A 19,824-nucleotide genomic window follows, 5' to 3' on the forward strand; every position below is an offset into this window, starting at 1 on the left:
CCTCCGTTATTGAGGAGATACTAATCCCAATGCGGAGGGTTTCACAAATGATAACTGGATCCTAACTCTCCACCTCAATGCATGTTAAATGCATTACACTGATGAAGAAACCTGCCAGAAAGTTTGATTTACTTTCTTCTTTTCAGCTTCTGGTCTGTGATCAAGCGTAGTTAAAGCAAAGCTGGAATGGAAGGGTCATCTTCGCCCACCCTTAATATATGACGATATATACAGATCAGAGGGTTTCACAGACCCTGGTCAGCACTAATCCTGGACTGCCATTCATATGATAGCATTAGGTAGTCCACAGTGAGTGCTGATCTTGGGCTGATACCACATGTTAAACCATCACCACTAAATCCTACACATTTCATATCCAGTAAGGGGTTGTGGGGTGTCAAAGAATACACATCGTGGCAAATGTCACACTGGAAATCAACCACAGGGTTGCTGTTCAGATGTTTCAGTTACTTGTGGACCTTTTCCCATGCTTGTTCTTAACCAACCAGCTGTGTTGATATTCATATATGAGAAATATATCATTGTTATGGTTATATGTCCGTCTTGAAGGCTAAATAGTTTTGCAGCCTAAATTAAATTGCCACGTGTGTGCTGTTTTTTGTTTGAAAGTTTCACCATCTGGTGGACTGTATTGTTTTTTTTGGCAAAGTTACACAAAATTGTCCAACTGACCTGCAAGACCTGTGGTGTTGATTACTGCAGTTCTCCTTAATGGCCAACAGGCAATGCTACATTTTTTGTTTGAATGCAGTATGCAGTAGCACTGGGCTGATCAGAAGGCGGCGACTGTACTGTTGTGTGTACGCGCAGTTCCTCTCTGATCGCAGCTGGCGCTGTACTGACTGGGCTTGGTTTATCTCAGAGACGACCCGCAGCTTCCTGTTTAGAACAGTTCAGGAAAGAGAGCTAATGGCGTCGGCGGAGTGGTCGGAATCCCCTCGGACAGGGGAAACCCGGAGTTGCCGGGTCTGGAATATCGTTACCCGGATCCGACAGGGTCAAATTACGGGCCGGGGAATGAACCGGGGTACACAGGTAAGAAACAAGCCGGGGACGAGTGACGGGGCAGGGGCCTGTCGAACCCGGAGCGAGTGAGAAAGTGCTATAGGCCGCTTTGAGGCCTGGGGCCAAAGTTATAACACATCCCGTGCCGAAGTTATTCGTCTGCTGCAGAAGGTGTGCAGCGTATGCGTTAGTCATGTTATGTAGGGTGTTTAAACAAAACAAAACAAGAAAACATCAACAGTGCGGTACGTATGTTATGAAAATGTGTACCGAGGCGCTGTACTATCGGTATCATGTCTTCTGCTTTTGTGCAGCATAATGATTATGGTAGTTATTTAATTTGACTTCGACTTTAGACAACTGATAAAAAATCAACTGAAAGTGCTCTATTCCCATTGTTAATTCTTTATTCTATAAATCTAACAATAAGATTACTCATTATGTGCTTCTGGTTAAACCCCACAGATGGCAAGTAATGACCCCCCAGTCTGTTTCAATGCTTCTCTGCTGGCGAGTGCTAATTTTAAATGATTACATAAATCGAGTATAGACAGTTATCCAGAAGGTGGTTTATAAACCTGGATCGAATAATTGTCATATGATGACCACTGGTAAATCTAAAGAGGAAACCGACAGTGAGGTCTGGTTGGAAAATAAACACTTAGAATTTTCAGTTAACTTGAATCAAACTCCCAAAGATTAAAAACCATTTGATCTGTGGTCTATATTCCCATTAGTTTTTTAAAGCACGTGATTTTATAGGCTATGAATTCAGCCTGGTTGCTGCATACATTCTCTGCTCAAGTCCCGATGATCCAAACATTGGGCTGTTCTGGGACTATATTTACACAGTAGTTGTCGAAAATACAGTACTTATGACATGTTGACTATTGAATGACGTGTTGGCTGTTTTAAGGTAAACCAGTTATCCCAATATTTACATGAGATTATTCTTTCAATTGTGTTAAAGTACTGAAAGTACTGAAAGTTGTTTGTTTTTTTTTGTGAAGATAGCATTCCAGTTTATTTTTTTTTAAAGCAATCTCCTTTTGTTGTGCAGTTTATTTTTTCAATTAGTTCTTCAAATGGTCTAAACTGTGTACTCGCTGGTAAGTTTCAGGTAACTGCAGAGACCTGCAGCATTGGTGAAAAATCAATTTCTATAAAATCTAAAGTCTGCTTTGTGAACATTTAGAATTTATTAGATTTTATTGATTTACAAAAGTCAACCAAGAGCATGTTTTTAATCTCTTGTCCTATAAAGAAAAAAAGCCTGCTGTAACCCCTCAGGGGCATTATCCATTGTTAAGACCCCCTGGACAGTGTAGAATGGGTTCCTCATGTATTCTATTATTATTATTCTGAAGAATGCAATAAAGGTTCAATGGTTCAAGCAAAACCCTGAATTTGCTACAGTGCCCTCCTTTTGTAATGCACCTGTGTTGTCGCTGGCATGGTGCTTTAGTTTCATTAGGTAAGGAAGAGGGAGTATTTATAGAAAAGATTGCCTGTCAAAGTGATCTTTCAGGTAAATCAGACATGAGTTCAGCAATGAGTCACGATTGCATCTCTTATTTTTGGCTCACTTTTGTGTTCAACTGTGTCTGGTTGCTGTATGTGCAATGTTGAGGTTATAGTGTTGCGTTGAAGCATTGATGTTGGATTATCGAAGCAGTTGTCATGAATGTAAGCAATTAAACATTTTAACCCTTTATTGGGGTTAGAGCTAACTTGCAACACATCTACGCAGATTTTCATATATTACAGAATGCTCAGTCTCATTTGCACAGCAAATGAATCCGTCACGTGAGGGATTTTTGTCCAGCCCCTGTGTATATGTGTTATAAATACTTCAATCAAATATGCATAATGACAAATGCACACAAGATGAAGCTAACCATACCATACATTAGATGTGGATTATGTTTGCCTGATGCAGCTTTTACCACCACAGGGCAAGATCTTTGCTGTGCATGTATTTATATAAATGTGTTGAATTTTTGCAGATTCCTGAGGCGCTGCTAAACGAAAGGGATAAAAAAGCAAAATGGTACGGTATCCCAGTTCTGTTGCAGAAGCTGTATGAAAGCAGTGACCCCAACAGCGACCTTTTGCAAACCCATGTTTTTCTCAAGGTAAAGCATACCAGTTACCCCTTTATTCCTACAAACAATTCTGATGAAAAAAGTGCACTTGTGTTCTTTCAATTAACTTGTGATGCTGGCTACATTTGACAACTATTTCATTTTGATATTGCAATGGTGCTTTGATAAATCTAGTCCAATAGACTTCAGAGCAATAGGGGTGCTGTTTAATCTGAGGGTGCCTAGCTGTCTCCTTAAAATCCCAGTATGTTAAAGAATGTAATACAAATGTGTTTAAAACTTGTGTGTGCAGGAGATCTCTTCCTTACTGTCCAAGGAAGCCATGACATTTGTAACAGAAGACAGAAAGACTGCACAAGAGTCCACGTTTCCAAACACATACACCTTTGATCTTTTTGGGGGAGTTCATGTAAGTTTGCAACTATGTGCCTTAGATCAATTAAAAATGTATTTGTATAAAGCTGTCCAGGGAAATGCTGCAGGTAAATTGAACCCGCCTGTGTGTTAAAGCTATGCAGTCAACTTCAGTCACCTGCATGATAAAAACTGCAGAAATATGCATAGTGAAGCAAATTACCTTAAATCACTGTTTGTTTCAAATAGTGGTCAGGTACACTTTTTAAACTGTTTTTGACTGCTATTTTTTCCAACATCTTTACTGCTGGATATGCATTAAGTGTAAGAAATGCTTTCATTTATGTGATCCATTCTTCTCATAGGTCTAAGTGCATTTTTATTTTGTATTAATCCCACTTCTAACAACATTAATATTGATCGCTGTGCTTACTGTGGGTTTCGTTGCTGCTGTAAGAATGGCTGTTGCTTGTTGCAGGTTATTAACTGTTGGCTGTGTGTTTTTGTTTTTTTGTTTTTACAGCTATTAGTAGAAATTCTTATGAGACCCACACTGACGACACAGAAAAATAAGCCAAGTAAGAAACACTTTTGTGGCACACAGTTTGATAATATAAGTATCTAAATACATATTATATCTTAGACAGGAGATTTCAAGATGATTGTCTAACTGCTCTGCATCCCTGGTAAATTGACTGAGAATCAGGAAGTAGTATTTACAGAATGATACTGTTTGTTGGCTACTTAGAAGCTGTGTTTCTAAGACTAAATTCAATACAGCAGAAAGTAGTTGAATGATTATTATTATTATTATTATTATTATTATTTTTTTTTATTTTTTTTTTAAATGCTTCTCAACTGGTTTGCCATTACCTTTTAAAAATCAATCTTCTAAATAGAAGTGAGCTTTCCTTAAATTGTCAATTTCATATTCATTTATTTGAGCTTATACTAATTTTGTTATTAAAATGTTTCTCTTGCAGTGAGTGATGACCTCATTAAGGACTGTCTAAGCATTTTGTACAACTGTTGCTTATGTGTAAGTAATGTTAGGCTGTGATCTTAAGACTTGTCGCTTCAGTTTCGGTAGTATATTTGATACCTTGATTGCAACTGCACAGTATCCTTTCTAAGTGTCCTTTCTTCTTCATCAGACGGAGGGTGTCACAAAGAGCCTAGCAGCGAGGAGTGACTTTGTACTGTTTCTGTTTACACTGATGACAAACAAAAAGACATTTTTACAAACTGCCACACTAATTGAGGACATTCTGGGAGTTAAAAAGGTCAGTAAAAAGATCAAACTCTGTTAACATATGATACAGTGAAATGCATTTTACAAGCATCTTGAATCCTGAAGAACTGTTTGTTTGCCTTATAAAGGAGATGATCCAGTTGGACGACATTCCTAATCTGGCAAGTTTGGTGCAGAGCTTTGACCAACAGCAGCTTGCAAACTTCTGCCGGATTCTCTCGGTCACTATTTCAGAGCTGGACGTCGGCAACGATGACAAGCACACCCTCCTCGCCAAAAATGCTCAGCAGAAAAAGAACTCCAGCCCCTCCCAGGCAGAGATAAACCAAGGTAAAGGATGCCTCATGAGCTGGGTTTGAATTGTGTACTAAATTATCATCACCACTTTGCCTGTCTTCATAATAGGCTCTGTAGAAAGTTTTTTATAGCCTTGGCAAAAAACAAAACGTAAGCACATTATAATATAGTTGAACTATTAATATATAAGTTTTGCCTACGGTATGTTTTACATTATTTTATGAATGCTCATTTACATATTCTGTAGCTAGCTTTCACATTGTTAGAGCATGATTCAGCCTCCTAACACCCGGCAGAGGGGATGTTTTGTTGAAGGGTGTGAAATCTAATTTGGTAGGAGCAGGAAGTTATGATTTTTTTTTTTCTTTGACATGTATCTTTTAACTCTGTGTGATTGTGGATTGTTTGTTTCTCAGCCACTGTCCTGAACATCCCTGGATTTATTGAGCGGCTGTGCAAGTTGGCCACCCGGAAGGTGTCAGAGAACACACGCTCGTCTAACTTCCTTCAGGAGCTGGAGGACTGGTACACGTGGCTGGACAACGCGCTGGTGCTTGATGCTCTCATGCAGATGGCCAGCGTAGAGGCAGAGCACAGCAGTACAGGTAAGCTTGTTACCATTTACTAGGAATGCAGAGACTCATTTTTGGTGAGACAGCAAGCATGCTGAAATAAAGCTAACTTCTTAAAAAAAAGGTTTTTATTACAAAAAGGTGTCCTATGGTTGAAGTTGATCAGATTTATGGATAGAGGAACCCTGTTTTGTATTTGCACTTTTTCACACTGCTCAGCTTGAACATTTATGTGGTCTCAAAAGCTAGTATGTTTTGTAGATGTGTTCAGCTGCTCTTATTAAAAAGGTACCGCCAAGAAAACGCATTTGTTTTACCTTGACAATTTTCAGAATCCTCAGATGAAAGCTCTTTGGCTACCAGTCCCCAAAGGCACCATCTGCCACAGTCCATGAAGATCGTGCATGAGATCATGTACAAAGTGGAGGTGCTGTATGTGCTCTGCGTCTTGCTAATGGGTCGACAGAGAACACAGGTGAGAACTGCAGAATCCAATCAGTGTGTTGGATAAGTTTGAATCTCTGTGTCTTCCAGTTATTTGTCAATACAGAACACACTGCATTGCACTTTGTGGTGAATGATGTCATTGGTGTTTCTTCACCTAGGTGCACAAAATGCTGGCTGAGTTCAAGCTGATCCCTGGCATAAATTATCTCTTCGACAAACTCATCTGGAGGAAACCTACAACAAACCATGTGTTACATGGGCAGAACCAGAACTGTGACTGCAGTCCTGTAAGTACACAACGGAAAGATACAGCTGGGCATTAACATCCATGACGGAATACCAATTGAACTGTTCTGTACATAAAATTAACTTTTTTTTTTCTGCATGCAAAAGCAAAGTAACCATAAAGTGAATCTTGTTTTGTTCAAGCGTAACTTTGTGCTGTGCATTTTAACAGGAAATTTCCATGAAGATCCAGTTCCTCCGACTACTCCAGAGCTTCAGTGACCATCACGAGTAAGTAAACAAGCATGTCTTCAGGTTTGTGGTCTTTGGAACTTCCTGTAGGTGCACAGGTTCTAAAACCTCCTGTCTGGCGTTGGAAAGCCCTGCTGCAATCATTGACTGTATCTTCTTTTCAATTTTAGGAACAAGTACCTGTTGTTGAACAATCAGGAGCTAAATGAGCTGAGTGCCATCTCTATGATGGCTGACATCCCTGAGGTGGAGGCAGTGGTCAACACAGACAGGTAAGCTACATTCGGAGCGGGGCAGAATTGACTTCCCTGCTGGAAGATAAGGGCTATACATGTGCAGGGCTTGATTTAGTTGGGACTACTCATTTATGATTAAATGAATGATTTATCTATTTTATTCAGTCTGTAGAATTCCAGATTTGATTCACTACTGAAGGGTGTAAGTCTTGTGTTCAGATTATATACAGTGCAGCATCAGAGACATTGTACTGCGCAGCATCAGAGTCATTTTAAAGTGAACATGGCTGAATTTAAACGTCTATCAATGCAATATTAAAAACTTGTTTTTGTTTTTTCATGAACAGGAGTCTTGTGTGTGAGGGAAAGAGAGGTCTACTTACAAGGTTACTATCAGTCATGAAGAAAGAACCTGCAGACTCCTCATTCAGGTAAACCCCTGTTCCCTAATGTTTGAAACTGCATGGGTTCCACTGCAGTGAGGCACAGTATTTCATGGCGTTTCCCACCTGTACATAAACTTGAAAAAACACTGTTTCGCATTAAGTTTGAGACTGTGTCCGAATCTTGAACATAACGTGGTTTTATATTTAATATGTGCAATTGTTTGAAATGGGTGCATTTCGTATGGGATGCTCCTGAAGGAATGGCTGGTGTTCATGTGTCTCGTGTGTTTAGGTTCTGGCAGGCGAGAGCAGTGGAGAGCTTCCTGCGGGGCGTCACTTCCTATGCTGACCAGGTGTTTCTGTTGAGAAGGGGGCTTCTGGAGGTAGTGTGTGAACATGTTGCTGGCGTTGCTTTTTAAAGTGCTGTACTCTGCGTTAGTGACGTGTGGGCACTTTCCAACGTTCTGTACGGAATTTGTTTAGGAAAACTGGGCTGGATCTATAATGATGCTTTCCTCTCCCCACAGCACATCCTGTTTTGTATCATTGACAGCGAGTGTAAATCCAGGGATGTATTGCAGAGCTACTTCGACCTGCTAGGGGAGCTCATGAAGTTTAACCTTCTCGCCTTCAAGAGGTTTAACAAGTACGTCGACACGGAGGAAAAGGTGACTTTTATTAAAGATTGCAATTCCAGTGAACAATTGACTGAACTTATCGGCTGGAAGTAACTTTGTATTTTCTGGTAAAGGGGGGAAAAAAACTACATTTATGCATCATTGTTTTTCTTTTTAGTTCCAGATTTTCTTGAGTCAGATCAACAGTTCCCTGGTTGACTCCAACATGATTGTTCGCTGCATTGTGTTGTCATTAGACAGGTTTGAGAGCCAAACAGAAGATGTGAAAGGTACTGTCTATACTAAAATCCAACACGCATAAGTAGGCATAAAAGCCCATCATCATTATGCTATTGCTATTGATTTAATTACGATGTCTGCTAGAAGTATATATACACAGTGCAACACAGATGGATTAAAAGCAAACTTCTGAGACATGATCATTAATAGCAGCCTTCCTGTTTGTTTTCCAGTGGTTGAAGTGCTATCTGAGTGCCGCCTGCTGTCCTACATGGCTCGCGTGGAGAACCGACTAGCCTTCCTTTTTAGACTAATTAATATCATCAGTGTAGAGACACTTACACAGGTAAATGCACCTTCCGAATGGTTTCCACAAAGTTTTATATCGTATAGTACATACCGGGGTTCCTGTTCAGCTGTATAGGACTTTGCAAATCCACTATATGTTGATTGTTTTATCATCTTATCTGAACTACAAATAACTGTGGTCATGTAACTTGGTCATGTGGTCATGTGGGTTTATTTAAATTGCTGCTCCTTGCAGGAGAATGTGAGCTGTCTAAACACCAGCCTTGTGATCCTGATGCTGGCTCGGAGCAAAGGAAAGCTGCCATTCTACCTGAACGCGTTGCGGGAGAAGGAGTACGCAGAGAAGTATCCTGGCTGCATCCTCAATAACTTTCACAACCTGCTGCGCTTCTGGCAACAGCATTACCTCAACAAGGACAAGGACCGCACCAGCCTGGAAAATGTGAGTCTGTCCCTGTTCTACTCAGCCTGACTTTCTTTCTGCCCTCATTTTAAGTTAGAAATCCACAAGATTTAGCCACCAGGTGGCACCAGACAGTTGAAGTCCCATTAGATTGAAATGTTTAACGCATGCAGGCACTATATTCAGGGTGGCGAGTCTGTTCGGCAGTCACACAGTAGGGCTAAGTTACCAGGGTGGTATCAACAGATATAGAAACTCCTGCTTGGAGGAGGATGCTAACCACGACTGGAAGCTGTTTAGTTTTTTTTATCAACAGCAAATGTCTATTGCAATAACTTTGTTCAGAAGTCTTTTGATATTGTGTATAGTTTGTCTCCCAGCTCTGCTAACTCTGATCTCTGTGTTGTTTCCCAGAGCGCCTGTATTTGTTTCAGTTACTGGAAAACAACCGTGTCAGTGCTCCTCAGTCCTGACCGGACATCACCTGTTGCCATAGCCAGCTACATTGATGAGGCCTATTTGGATATTGACAAAGATTTTATGGAGGAATAATCCTGGTGGAGGACTACTGTCAGCAACAGGCAATACTTCAGAGAACATATCCCAGGCTGTTGTTATTCAGGGATACATCATTGTGCAGTGTTTTATGTTGGATGCTGGAAGTACAGAATGTTAACTGATTACTGCAGGTGTGTTTTAACCCCCAGCAATCATTAACAGATTATCTCATTTTTCTGTTTTTCCACAAAAAATAATAATAACCTGGACGTTTTATTCAGGGACATTCAATATTTTTTTGTTGGTGTGTTGCTTTAGAATAGTCTACTATTTTTTTTTTATTAGTTTTTTTTATATATATATTCCATATAAAATATGTACAGCTCAGCAAATCTTTAAACGGCAGATGCTTTCCGAAAGGCATGGATCTTTATCCTTATAAATGTATATACATTTACAGTACATACAAACGGCACTGGTTCTGTGCAGCCACATATATACGAATGCTGTCCTCGGACCGCCCATGGATTTGTGAATAAGAAGACTTCTATTTATGCTTGTGGATCTTGCACTCTGCCGTTTCTGATCAACAAGGTCTGGATTGTCTGCAGCCTAGAGCAAACACAGAAATTGAATTGCTGCTGCCAGAGATTACCGGACTACAGTGTGCTTTCTTTCTTTTTTTTGGTTTGCCATAACATTTGCTCATAATCCTCTTAAAAAAATTGCACAAACTGAAATGACTATTTTACACCTGTTTAGCAGATTTAACCCAATGTTTAGTGTAATTTGAAATTAACGGATTAGTACACATCAAATCTTAAATGTAGCAGATTTCTCTCCCTACAATGTTTAAATGATATTTATGTTTTGAAAGGTGTTATTGCTATGTGCTTGGGAGTAGAAGGGTTTTTGTCTTCAGTCTGGTTTGTTTCTCACCATAACATGACTTGATTTGACCATCATAATTTGACCTCTGGGTCTTACATCTTACATAGTCTTTAATTGGTGGTGGTTGGGGTTGGAGGGAATTGCTAGTGTTTCTGTGTGCCTGGTCTGCAGTAAGAAATGACAGGTTTATTGGGTGAGCAGTTCTGGTGCTGTTTTGAAATATGTATTTTTAAGATCCTAACCAAACACAGTAATGCAGGGATTCTCTGGGTGGCAAGAGTAATCCTTGTAAGGTTAAGCTACCTCATTCTTCAGTCCAGCCCCTCACACATGTCCCACTATCTCCATCAATAGGGTTACTACACAGAAATGTTGGAAGTTTTCAACCATGAACCAAGTATTTGTAATTTAACTCATTTTAAAAGCAATTGGGTTATCTGTTCCCACAAAGTTTCATTTTTTCATTTCAATTTTTGTGGGGTATTCTTTTCAGCCTTCATCAATCCTAAGGGAAGTCCCAATTGTGATGTTAACCTGAATTTGTGGTAATGGGCTTTAGGTTTAATAAGATCAATAATGGCCAGTACTGTTATTGAAGTGATTGTCGCCATAACTTGAAGGAAACTTAACATTTCTATTCTTTTGCTGTAGTACCATCATTTATAGCACGTACCCCTCACTGGTTTGCTGTGCGATGTTTGGTCATGTATTCTTTGTATGTAGGACTTTGCAGTTAACATAAACCAAAAAAACAAACAAACAAACAAAAAGGTGCATGGTGGGGACTGAATAATAACGTGCTTGTGTCCCAGATCCAGTCTCATCTACTCCAACTCTGTTCTCAATCAAAACATCACACTGCCTCGACCACTGTGGTGCCATGCAGAGCATTCCTTATCCTGTTAGCATCTGAATTCTACTGTAATTGTCTTAGCTTGTAGTAGCCCAGTATGATCCAAGACAAAAGAAAAAAAGCCATAAAAACCCATTCAATTTTAACTTTTTTTTTTTTGTTTGTTTTATTTCATAATAGCATTAATTTCCTATGCAGTGGGCATTAAGGTAATGTAATTTTATTAAATTGAGCGCTTTGTCCCCTTGATAATTTATATAGCTGGAGTGACTGCTGGAGAATGTAACCGTACTGCACCTTCAGGGAGATTGTATGTTCAGTTAGAATTTGATTTGAAGGAAATAGCGCCGAAATCTGTTTGTTTTTTGGTAGTTTTTCCTTTATATATAATATCTCTATCTATCTGAATAATCTACATGTAATTATTTAGATCTATTTATTAGTTGTAAAACAATATGAAGTCTAAACACAATCATTTTACAGTCTGTTACACTAATTTAATTTAGTTTATTTTGATTTTTATGGAGTATTTCTACTTTACCCTGTAGCAATAGAAACTAATTGCTTGTAGATGCTATAGACTTTCAGCATATTTCTTAGGATGATCAAATCTGTGTGTATCGGGTCCGAATCTCCCTGATCAAACGTAATAGTTGCAATTATCAGCTGTCCACTCCTGACCTGTTCAGTGCTGGTGCTAAACTGTAAAATGGATTCTGATTGTATCCCAGAACAGACCTGGGACAAATACAGCTGTATTTCATATTTTATTTGTAAACACCCAACTATTTTTAAATAGTTGAAATATTTAAATATATATATGCTCAAAATAAATCAATTTTGTTTTTAAATATTCAAATATTGCCCAAAGTCATATTATTTGAATATATTTAAATTATTTTGCAGAAAACAAATACTATTTGATAATATTTAAATATATGTAAGTTATTTGAAAACAAAATATGTATCAACTGTTTCCAAATAGTTAATGAATAATCAAAAACTAAAACCTAATTATTACCCTAAATGTATAATTATGTACCAAGTCTTGCAATTGCCACATGGTGGTTGAGAAAGATTTCTAACGAGGAAAATGCTAAATATGTTCAATTCAATAACTTCAAAACAGACCATTAAACCAGAGGTTAAAAATATGTCATTGTTTTCAAATATTTACCCAATGAAATAAAATATTCAAATATTTCAATTAATTAAACAAATTAAATCTAATTGAAATAGAGCAGTTTCAAAAAGATAATTGAGTGGCTAACAACAAGGACCATGCTTAACCTGCTTAGAGTGCAGGATAATAATGAGGCTGCTGTATGTTAGTTACATATTTATGAAGAGTTTAAAGTATTTCAGTGTATTTCAATGACTTTACTCGTATTTAAATATTTTCAAATAATTGCTTTCCACAAACCATATTTCAATATTTTCAAACAAGTTACTTTCTGCAATCTATTTAATTATTTACAATTTGTATTTAATTATTTTCAAATAAGTTACTTTTCACAAACCATATTTATAACTATTTATCCCATGTCTGTCTGGTCCACAATCCTGTATATTTTTTTCCATGGGTGCAACTTGTTGGCTGAACAGGTGTGGTTTTTTTAATTGTATTTTTTTGTTTCTGTTTACGTGGCTCACATTTTCACCATCCATTAGTTATTTAAATTTACCACCTTGACCTGTTTTTTAATATATTTTTTTTCATTCTCTTTGTATAGTTTTGAATGGTTCGTGTGAAGGCCGATTTTAGTGGCTATCTTGACTGTACTTTTTTTTTTTTAATTAAATCTTACAGATTAAAGTACACCCAACAAGTGTCTTATAATCATTGCAGCCATCACCAACCAGCGACCAAAAGTGACCCCAGCCCCTCTTTAGCATCTTGCTTTCCAGCCCCCCCCCCCCCCCCCCCCCCCCCCCGTTCCTAAGCAGCACTTTAATCTAATTTCAGTTCCAGTCCCTGTCATCGGTTTGCTTTTCTGTCATGGTTTTTGGATTTCCATTTGATTTTATTTAACTGTAATGTTTGTAAATTTGAAAATAAAGTAAAAATAAATTTGTTTTCTTCTCGCCACTTTTCACTAGTGTTGTGTATTGGCTGCTGCTGCCGCAGCTCCATCCCCAGAAACTCTGGAGCAGTATTTAAACTGCATCTGTGGCACAGGCAGTTCCCATCTATTTATTTATTCAGGTTTTTAAAATTTAAATAAATAATTCAGGTGCTGGTGATCCAGAAAAAGTGTATTGCATTGCCTTTTGTCCACCTACTGCACAGCACTTGAGCTGCATGTCAATATGTACTCTATTGAAAGCTCCATTCTGGGTGCTGGTGGTGTTCAGATCAGCGATAAAGCTTAAATGACAAGCAGGGACTTTGCATGGTACAGTTGAGTGTACATTTCTGTTTTGGACGCTTATGTAGGCTTAAAGTGAAGCTTGAATTACACCAATCACTTTATTACTTATCCCCAGTTAAAATAGTTTAAATCTTACTAACGTTCTAGCAGGTGAATCTACTAGTCCTCGCCATGCAATCAAATGTGTGTATTGCTGCTTTTAAAATACAAAAAAACAAAAGGCCTTGCAAACCATACTTTTTATTTTGTTTGCCCACGGTATTATTTTGTCAAAATAGCAGTGAGCTTGTTGCCAGTTTTGTCTAGACACTGGGCTAGTGAAGATGCCCAGATATACTTCCTGTCATTCTTTATGCTGAAACAAGAAGGAAAAGAATGATCAGTCCAATCACAAGTCACACTAAATGGTAATAAATCAATATTAAAAAGGGTGTTTTTTTTATTTTTGTTCCTGATGTTGACCAATTTAACCCAATTTCAATGGCCTGTGATCTACTGTAACTCAAAAAAACTAAATATGCAAATGTTACATAATTGGCTGTTTGTTCGGGTGCTTGGATTCTGTATTTTGTGCCAGAGCAAAAAAAGAAGCCAGCTGACAAAGAATATTTTTTTTTTCCTTCTATTTAATAAACAGTCAACCCTGTTTACAGTGATTGCTGACTGGACATGAACTTTTTAGTGTAATTAATAATGGTGTCTATTCAACATGTGTGAGTGTGGAAGCCGCCTCACGTACTTTGAGCGCTTTCATTCTGGAGCTGCAAACGGGTCTTTCTTCTCAGTCTGACTTCCTTCTCCTCCGGCTCTTTCCTCTTGACCTCAGAATTCTCTGTCTCTGTGCCCTCCAGCCACGGCTCGATCACGGCCAGCGCTTCGCTGCATTTCAAGCACAACTATTCCACACAATCACCATGAGCGCCAGTGTCAGAACAGCTCTCTGTCTGCTACACATTCTGAAATCAAGTTCCCTAAACGAGGAATACACACTCCTAGATTGCCAGACTGAGATGAAAAATAGGTTCAAAATGTAACATTCTGTAATCTACAGTATTTATTGTAATGGGGGGGGGGGGTTCAGTCCAGTCCAGTCCACCTGCATGGGGAAAAAAAACATGTTTTTTCTATGTAATAAAGTGGTGGCAGGGGAAGGGAGTAAGATTAAGGCTGTGCTATTTAGAAATACATCACTCAGTGAAATAAGATGCTTTAATCCCCTGACATTCTTGCAGTTGTTCTATTGGTGGTCTCATTTTAGCTACAATAGCCTTGGGTAAAGAGGCCAGTGAAATTAAAGGCTGAGTTTATGAAGGGCTGAACAGCTGCGGTCTGGCCCCTTGGATCAGGCGCTCTGTGAACACAGCCACCTTTATCCAGAGCGCTGGATTTTAAAAGAGGGTGTTTTAGTGGAGTGATGACCAGGTCTACTTGACTTAGTTTCTAATCGATTTACACAACCTTCATAGGGATGTTTCTGATATGATTGTATAAAATACAGTTCAACAGTTTTACAATAAAACCTGCAATAAAAAACGGTATTCACACTGTGTTTAAGCTCTTACCTGGAGTTCTAGTTTCATTGGGATGATGCAGCACACAAAGGGAGAACTTTGTCAGCAGCTTGTTCAGGTTTTCCTGATTAAAGTAAAATACGACCTGGATGAATCTTTCAATAGAATTTAATAAACAACAATTAGCTGTTTACACAGGTAACTACCACAACTTTATTTATTATTAAACCACTCTCTTTTTTTCTGTAGCCTACAATTAGCTTGACCATATTGAAAATGTCTCCGCTTTCATTACAAGAGCTAAACCAGACGATTTAAAAGGCAGACTGAACCAATCCATTTATAGACCACATGCAAAAAAAGAATGTCGCCATTCTAAATCAAATCATGTTACATAGATCTGTCCTAACCAAGCAAGCTGAACACTTACTTACCAGTTTTTTTGTTTTTTTTTTATAAATCGTTAGCTGACGATTTTGAGAGTAGAGTTAGCACAGACTTAAAGTGATGTTCATGCATTAAATGATGTAAACATCACTGCAAGTCTTAACTGCCTCTTTCTCTGCAGCAGGGAAAGCACAGCTCCGTTTGTACAAAACCATAGACTCCAGTTTTACAGAAAAACAAGGTCAATGCTAAGATGCTACAATTCACAACAAGACAAAACAATCCGGAAACATGCTCTATTTACAACTGAACTTTACACATGCTCTATTTACAACTGAACTTTACACATGCTCTATTTACAACTGAACTTTACACATGCTCTATTTACAACTGAACTTTACACATGCTCTATTTACAACTGAACTTTACACATGCTCTATTTACAACTGAACTTTACACATGCTCTATTTACAACTGAACTTTACACATGCTCTATTTACAACTGAACTTTACTGAGCACAACCGCTGTCTCTGCACTGCAGTGCTGAACTGGGGCATTACCTTATGAAGCTCTCAGACAGGCTGTTAGGCTTCTTAAGTTTCCCCTTGACTCATGGATTTGGTCGCTCACCAGCTACAAAAACAGAAAAAAAAAAACATCTATATTAAGCCATTGCCTAATATCCACGAGGCAAGTTTCTAGAAACGTGTTCTGCCAACTTCTTGAGCAAATTGTTATCGTTATTATTATTCAACTCAAAATAAAAAATAAAAATCCTAAAGACAGGATACTCCTCTTTCTTTTTCCCCAGTCATTTGTCCAAGTGTTTGCTTAGCAGTTGATCCAAACTTCAGTGTGACATAGCCTGTGACATGCATATCACTGCCCTAATTATAAACCAGCCTCAACTGGGATCAATCTTATTCAAGAAAGTTCCCTATCTCCAATGAAGTTTATTTAGGTCTCTCAACAAAAAAAAACAAAAAAAAAAACATGCAATTTCATGATGGAAATGAAAAGAATTGAAGCTAATCCTGTAATCAGCACACTATACTACAATGTATGGAGTACCTATGGCATTCGCCAGTCTGCTTGTCACCGCCCTGCTTACCTTACTCCACGGTGATTTCGCCACCTCAGGGTACACATGTATATATATATATATATATATATATATATATATATATATATATATATATATATATATATATATATATTATCCAGAACCCTGTAAAAGGAGCCAGTGTTTCATCACTTACACTTGAGAGTTAAACACATTAGTATTCTCCATCTCAACAACACGAACGGCCAGGGTCGTGCATTTTGCTGGGAGCAGCTGAAATGAATCCTGTTTTAATTCTTATTGTACACTCAAACCCAGCCTCGCTTCAGTAACAGCACGTGTAAATCAGTAGGTTTTACACAAAAGTTTGAAATTACTGTTAACCTAGTACTCACGAATTACTTACAAACATTTTAGTACAGGTAGCGTATTTTGAAACATAAAGTCAATACAGCAAATATAATATTATATATATATATATATATATATATATATATATATATAGATAGATAGATAGATAGATAGATAGATAGATAGATAGATAGATAGATAGATAGATAGATAGACAGACAGACAGATAGACAGATCGAATTATGAATTAAGACTACCGTGTAAAGGCATAGTCCTGGAGGGCTCGCAGCACTTTCTCTCTTATTCCCAGGGAAGGCACAGTACCCGAGCTCGGTCATATCCAGACATGATCAGGTTCACTGCTGAGCAACAACTCTGGAAGACAAATCTAGTTACACGAGAAATAAGATAAAACCGACAGTCCACGATTCAAATAATCTAAGTCTAAACAACATAAAAGTGATAATAACTTAAAGAAACGTCAATAATGCATTATTTGACAAACATGCTACAATAAAAATAAGTTGCTCTCTCTTTTTTTATGACAACATATTCAGCATACATGAAAATTAAAAAAAAAAACTTTTTAAAAAGCAAAAAATATAATTATAATAAAAGAATATCCATGCACGGTTATCATTTACAAAAAAAAAAAAAAAATCATTAAACTTTAGAAACGAGTTGTGGTTACATGTTTAAGTAAAATAAATAAATACGACAACGATAACCCAGACTGTATTACTATGAAACAATGAGTAACGCTGCACAGTGATCGTTAGTAGTGCAGTCTTTGACATGCAGGTGTATTATACCAACCTTCGTTTGAACACACTGACAAGGCTGGGTCACCACTGGCCGTTTTTATTGTCTCTCTCAAGGTCGGGGTTAAAGAAGCTATGTCAGAAATGTCCATGTGTCATAGCCTCGCCGTCCCATTGGTGCTGTCTGGCTGCCTCGAGTTACACAAAAGGCAACCGACACTTGTATCTCCCGGGCAGCGAATTGAAGACCGTTATTTTTATAACAGGATTATTATAAAAGGGATTACCGCAATCAAAAGGACAATGTCCATGTCGCACACGTTATTGTTTTCAATATACCGACATGCATGCATTTTAATTCATATTCAGTTAATAGTGGTGTCCTGTGATTGCTGTTTTATTCTGGCGTACAGTTTGACATATATTAACATGATATTGTGTTAATTTAATTAAAAAAAAAACCCTGTGAAAAAATAACAGCATAATAAAATAGAAATAAATAGAAATGCTTATTCCAATAGGATATCGCGTTTAAAGTCACGAGTGGTTCTTAGATAAGGTACCTTCATTGTGTCGTTTTTATATCAGTAGGTATAGATTCATTTGTAAATTCTATTCTAAATGTGCAGTGCACCTGTAAAACAACCCTAATATACATGTTTTGTATTTGCTCTTATTAGGACTGAAGTCATTGTATTTTGTATCTTGCTCTTAATTGTACTGTAATTCTTGATATGTATTTTTTGTATACAACTGTAAGTCGCCCTGGGTAAGGGCGTCTGCTAGGAAACTAATAATAATAATAATAATAATAATAATAATAATAATAATAATAATAATAATAATAATAATAATATTCTTATTTTTCTCATTTAATAAAAAAAGATGTAAGTATTTGTGAAGAGACCATAGGTGATATAATGATGTCGCTGTTCAGCAAAAACAATTTTAAGGTCCCAGGTCTTATTTTACTCGATTCATAAACCATGCCGTGTATTTTTCTGACCTTGTCTCTATAACAAAAGAGGGGATAAACGACCTTGCTGTGGACTTCAGTGTCCCAAAATAGACAAGAATACAACTCTGCTGCTAATTGCCAACATTCCTGCCTGAGACCGGCCAACTGCTGTCGCACAGTCCTTTGTTAAAGAGGTAGCACATCCCGGCCAGAACACCAGCAGGACAGGAGATAGGGTTGAAAACTGGATTTCACTTCAGATTGCACTCTCTCTATGAATTAGATAATCAACCTTTGGCTCTTCATATTCATTCAGAGATTCTAGAAACCCATGTGGTCCAAATTCTCATGCATTTGATTGAAATACAGTAGCATCATATGCGCTGCTGTTGCATGTCATTTCTACACCATCTCCTTCAAGAAAGGGTTGGGGGTTAACACGTGCTGCCGTGCTGGGGCTATTCTGGGATTTGTTTTCTATAAGCAGCTGGGTTGTGTAAAGTTTCAATGCTAATAAATGAACAGTAAACGATTCATAAACAAGATTTATTCCAAAGTGTTCAGATTGTCGATGTTAACAAAACGAAGCAGCACCTGTTAAACTTAACGCAGAAGAGCTGAGGATATGAACTGTTGATGTAGACCAGGTGTGCTTTGAGAAATGTAAAATGAAGTACAGAGCATTCTTCTTGTTTCATACCATTTCCCTGTTCTTCCCAATAACCCTTCAATTGCAATGCTAAAGGCAATCCAATGGTCCTGTAGCATGGACTGGAATGATCAATTTGTAGACTGGTCCCACAGTTGTAGCAACAGGCATTTTGACTGGAGGTGGTTTGGTATCCCTGCAAATTGGCTTCCAGTTCCCTCCATTCTAGCCATGGCTACCATTGAGGAAATTGGCATCCTGATTGGTTGGACCATTAGCCAATAATTGGATAATGAATTGGTTGGTCGATTGGCTGCTACCGTTCTAAGCAGGTGGATGTATAAAGAGGCTGCAATAAAAAGAAAGCCCAGAAAAGAAAGAGAAGACAGTGTTTTCAGTCAGGCGTTGATGCATGGGCCAAAGTATGTTTCGTGAAAAGTGTTTCTGGTTGTGCAACCCCCTGCTCCTAAATGCCAAGCCCCTGAGGGCTTCCTTCTCCGGAGAACCAGCTTGGTTATTCACTTACACAGGAGGACCTGCGCAAACCCGTTGTGTTGTCAATGCTGTGATCAGCAAATCTGCATTTGTCTTCAAGGAAGATTTTATAATAGTACCAGTAGGTGTTTTTTTTGTTTGTGTTAACTGTATATATTTCTAATATTTGCCATTGTTGGAAGTAAAAGCAATGTATTGACTGAGCTACAGTGGCTCAATGCTGTCATAAAGATTCTCATTGCACCTATTTATCCACCATTACAGACCTTGGACCCAAAGAGTTACTCGGCCTATCAGCGCGCGCAGGGATTCC

The 19,824-nt window shown here is 38.1% G+C and overlaps 1 protein-coding gene and 1 long non-coding RNA gene across 3 annotated transcripts; one reads left to right on the forward strand and one right to left on the reverse strand.

The window, feature by feature from the left end:
- The first annotated feature begins 767 nt into the window (after positions 1–767).
- Positions 768–13,052, forward strand: LOC117964486 (short transient receptor potential channel 4-associated protein-like). The gene is made up of 19 exons (XM_034908093.2): positions 768–1,056; positions 3,033–3,161; positions 3,424–3,540; positions 4,009–4,063; positions 4,469–4,524; positions 4,640–4,768; positions 4,866–5,067; positions 5,451–5,639; positions 5,939–6,081; positions 6,212–6,340; positions 6,511–6,569; positions 6,701–6,802; positions 7,114–7,197; positions 7,445–7,535; positions 7,680–7,820; positions 7,948–8,059; positions 8,243–8,355; positions 8,554–8,760; positions 9,136–13,052. The coding sequence occupies exons 1-19, from the start codon at positions 931–933 to the stop codon at positions 9,271–9,273; spliced, it is 2,322 nt and encodes a 773-aa protein (XP_034763984.2). The 5' UTR covers positions 768–930; the 3' UTR covers positions 9,274–13,052.
- Positions 13,053–13,559: 507 nt separating this feature from the next.
- On the reverse strand, positions 13,560–17,473 carry LOC117964487 (uncharacterized). Of its 2 annotated transcripts, none has more exons than XR_009309254.1 (5): positions 16,906–17,473; positions 15,795–15,867; positions 14,898–14,970; positions 14,075–14,431; positions 13,560–13,690 (listed from the first exon to the last, which is right to left on the reverse strand). It is a non-coding gene; the product is annotated as an uncharacterized LOC117964487 (long non-coding RNA). The 2 variants fall into 2 exon arrangements; XR_004661099.2 differs by having other exon boundaries at positions 14,075–14,231; positions 16,906–17,300.
- Between the last annotated feature and the right edge of the window lie 2,351 nt (positions 17,474–19,824).

This window comes from Acipenser ruthenus, chromosome 29, assembly GCF_902713425.1.
Source record: "Acipenser ruthenus chromosome 29, fAciRut3.2 maternal haplotype, whole genome shotgun sequence".
In the NCBI taxonomy this organism is placed as follows: Eukaryota; Metazoa; Chordata; class Actinopteri; order Acipenseriformes; family Acipenseridae; genus Acipenser; species Acipenser ruthenus.

What these genes read in the sequence shown, in the direction of transcription:
- LOC117964486 (XM_034908093.2), top strand. Translation starts at nt 931, where the DNA reads ATGGCGTCGGCGGAGTGGTCGGAATCCCCTCGGACAGGGGAAACCCGG. An exon ending in GACACAGAAAAATAAGCCAA is followed by an intron (nt 4,064 to 4,468) that starts GTAAGAAACACT and finishes TTTCTCTTGCAG; the next exon opens with TGAGTGATGACCTCATTAAG. An exon ending in CCTGCAGACTCCTCATTCAG is followed by an intron (nt 7,198 to 7,444) that starts GTAAACCCCTGT and finishes TCGTGTGTTTAG; the next exon opens with GTTCTGGCAGGCGAGAGCAG.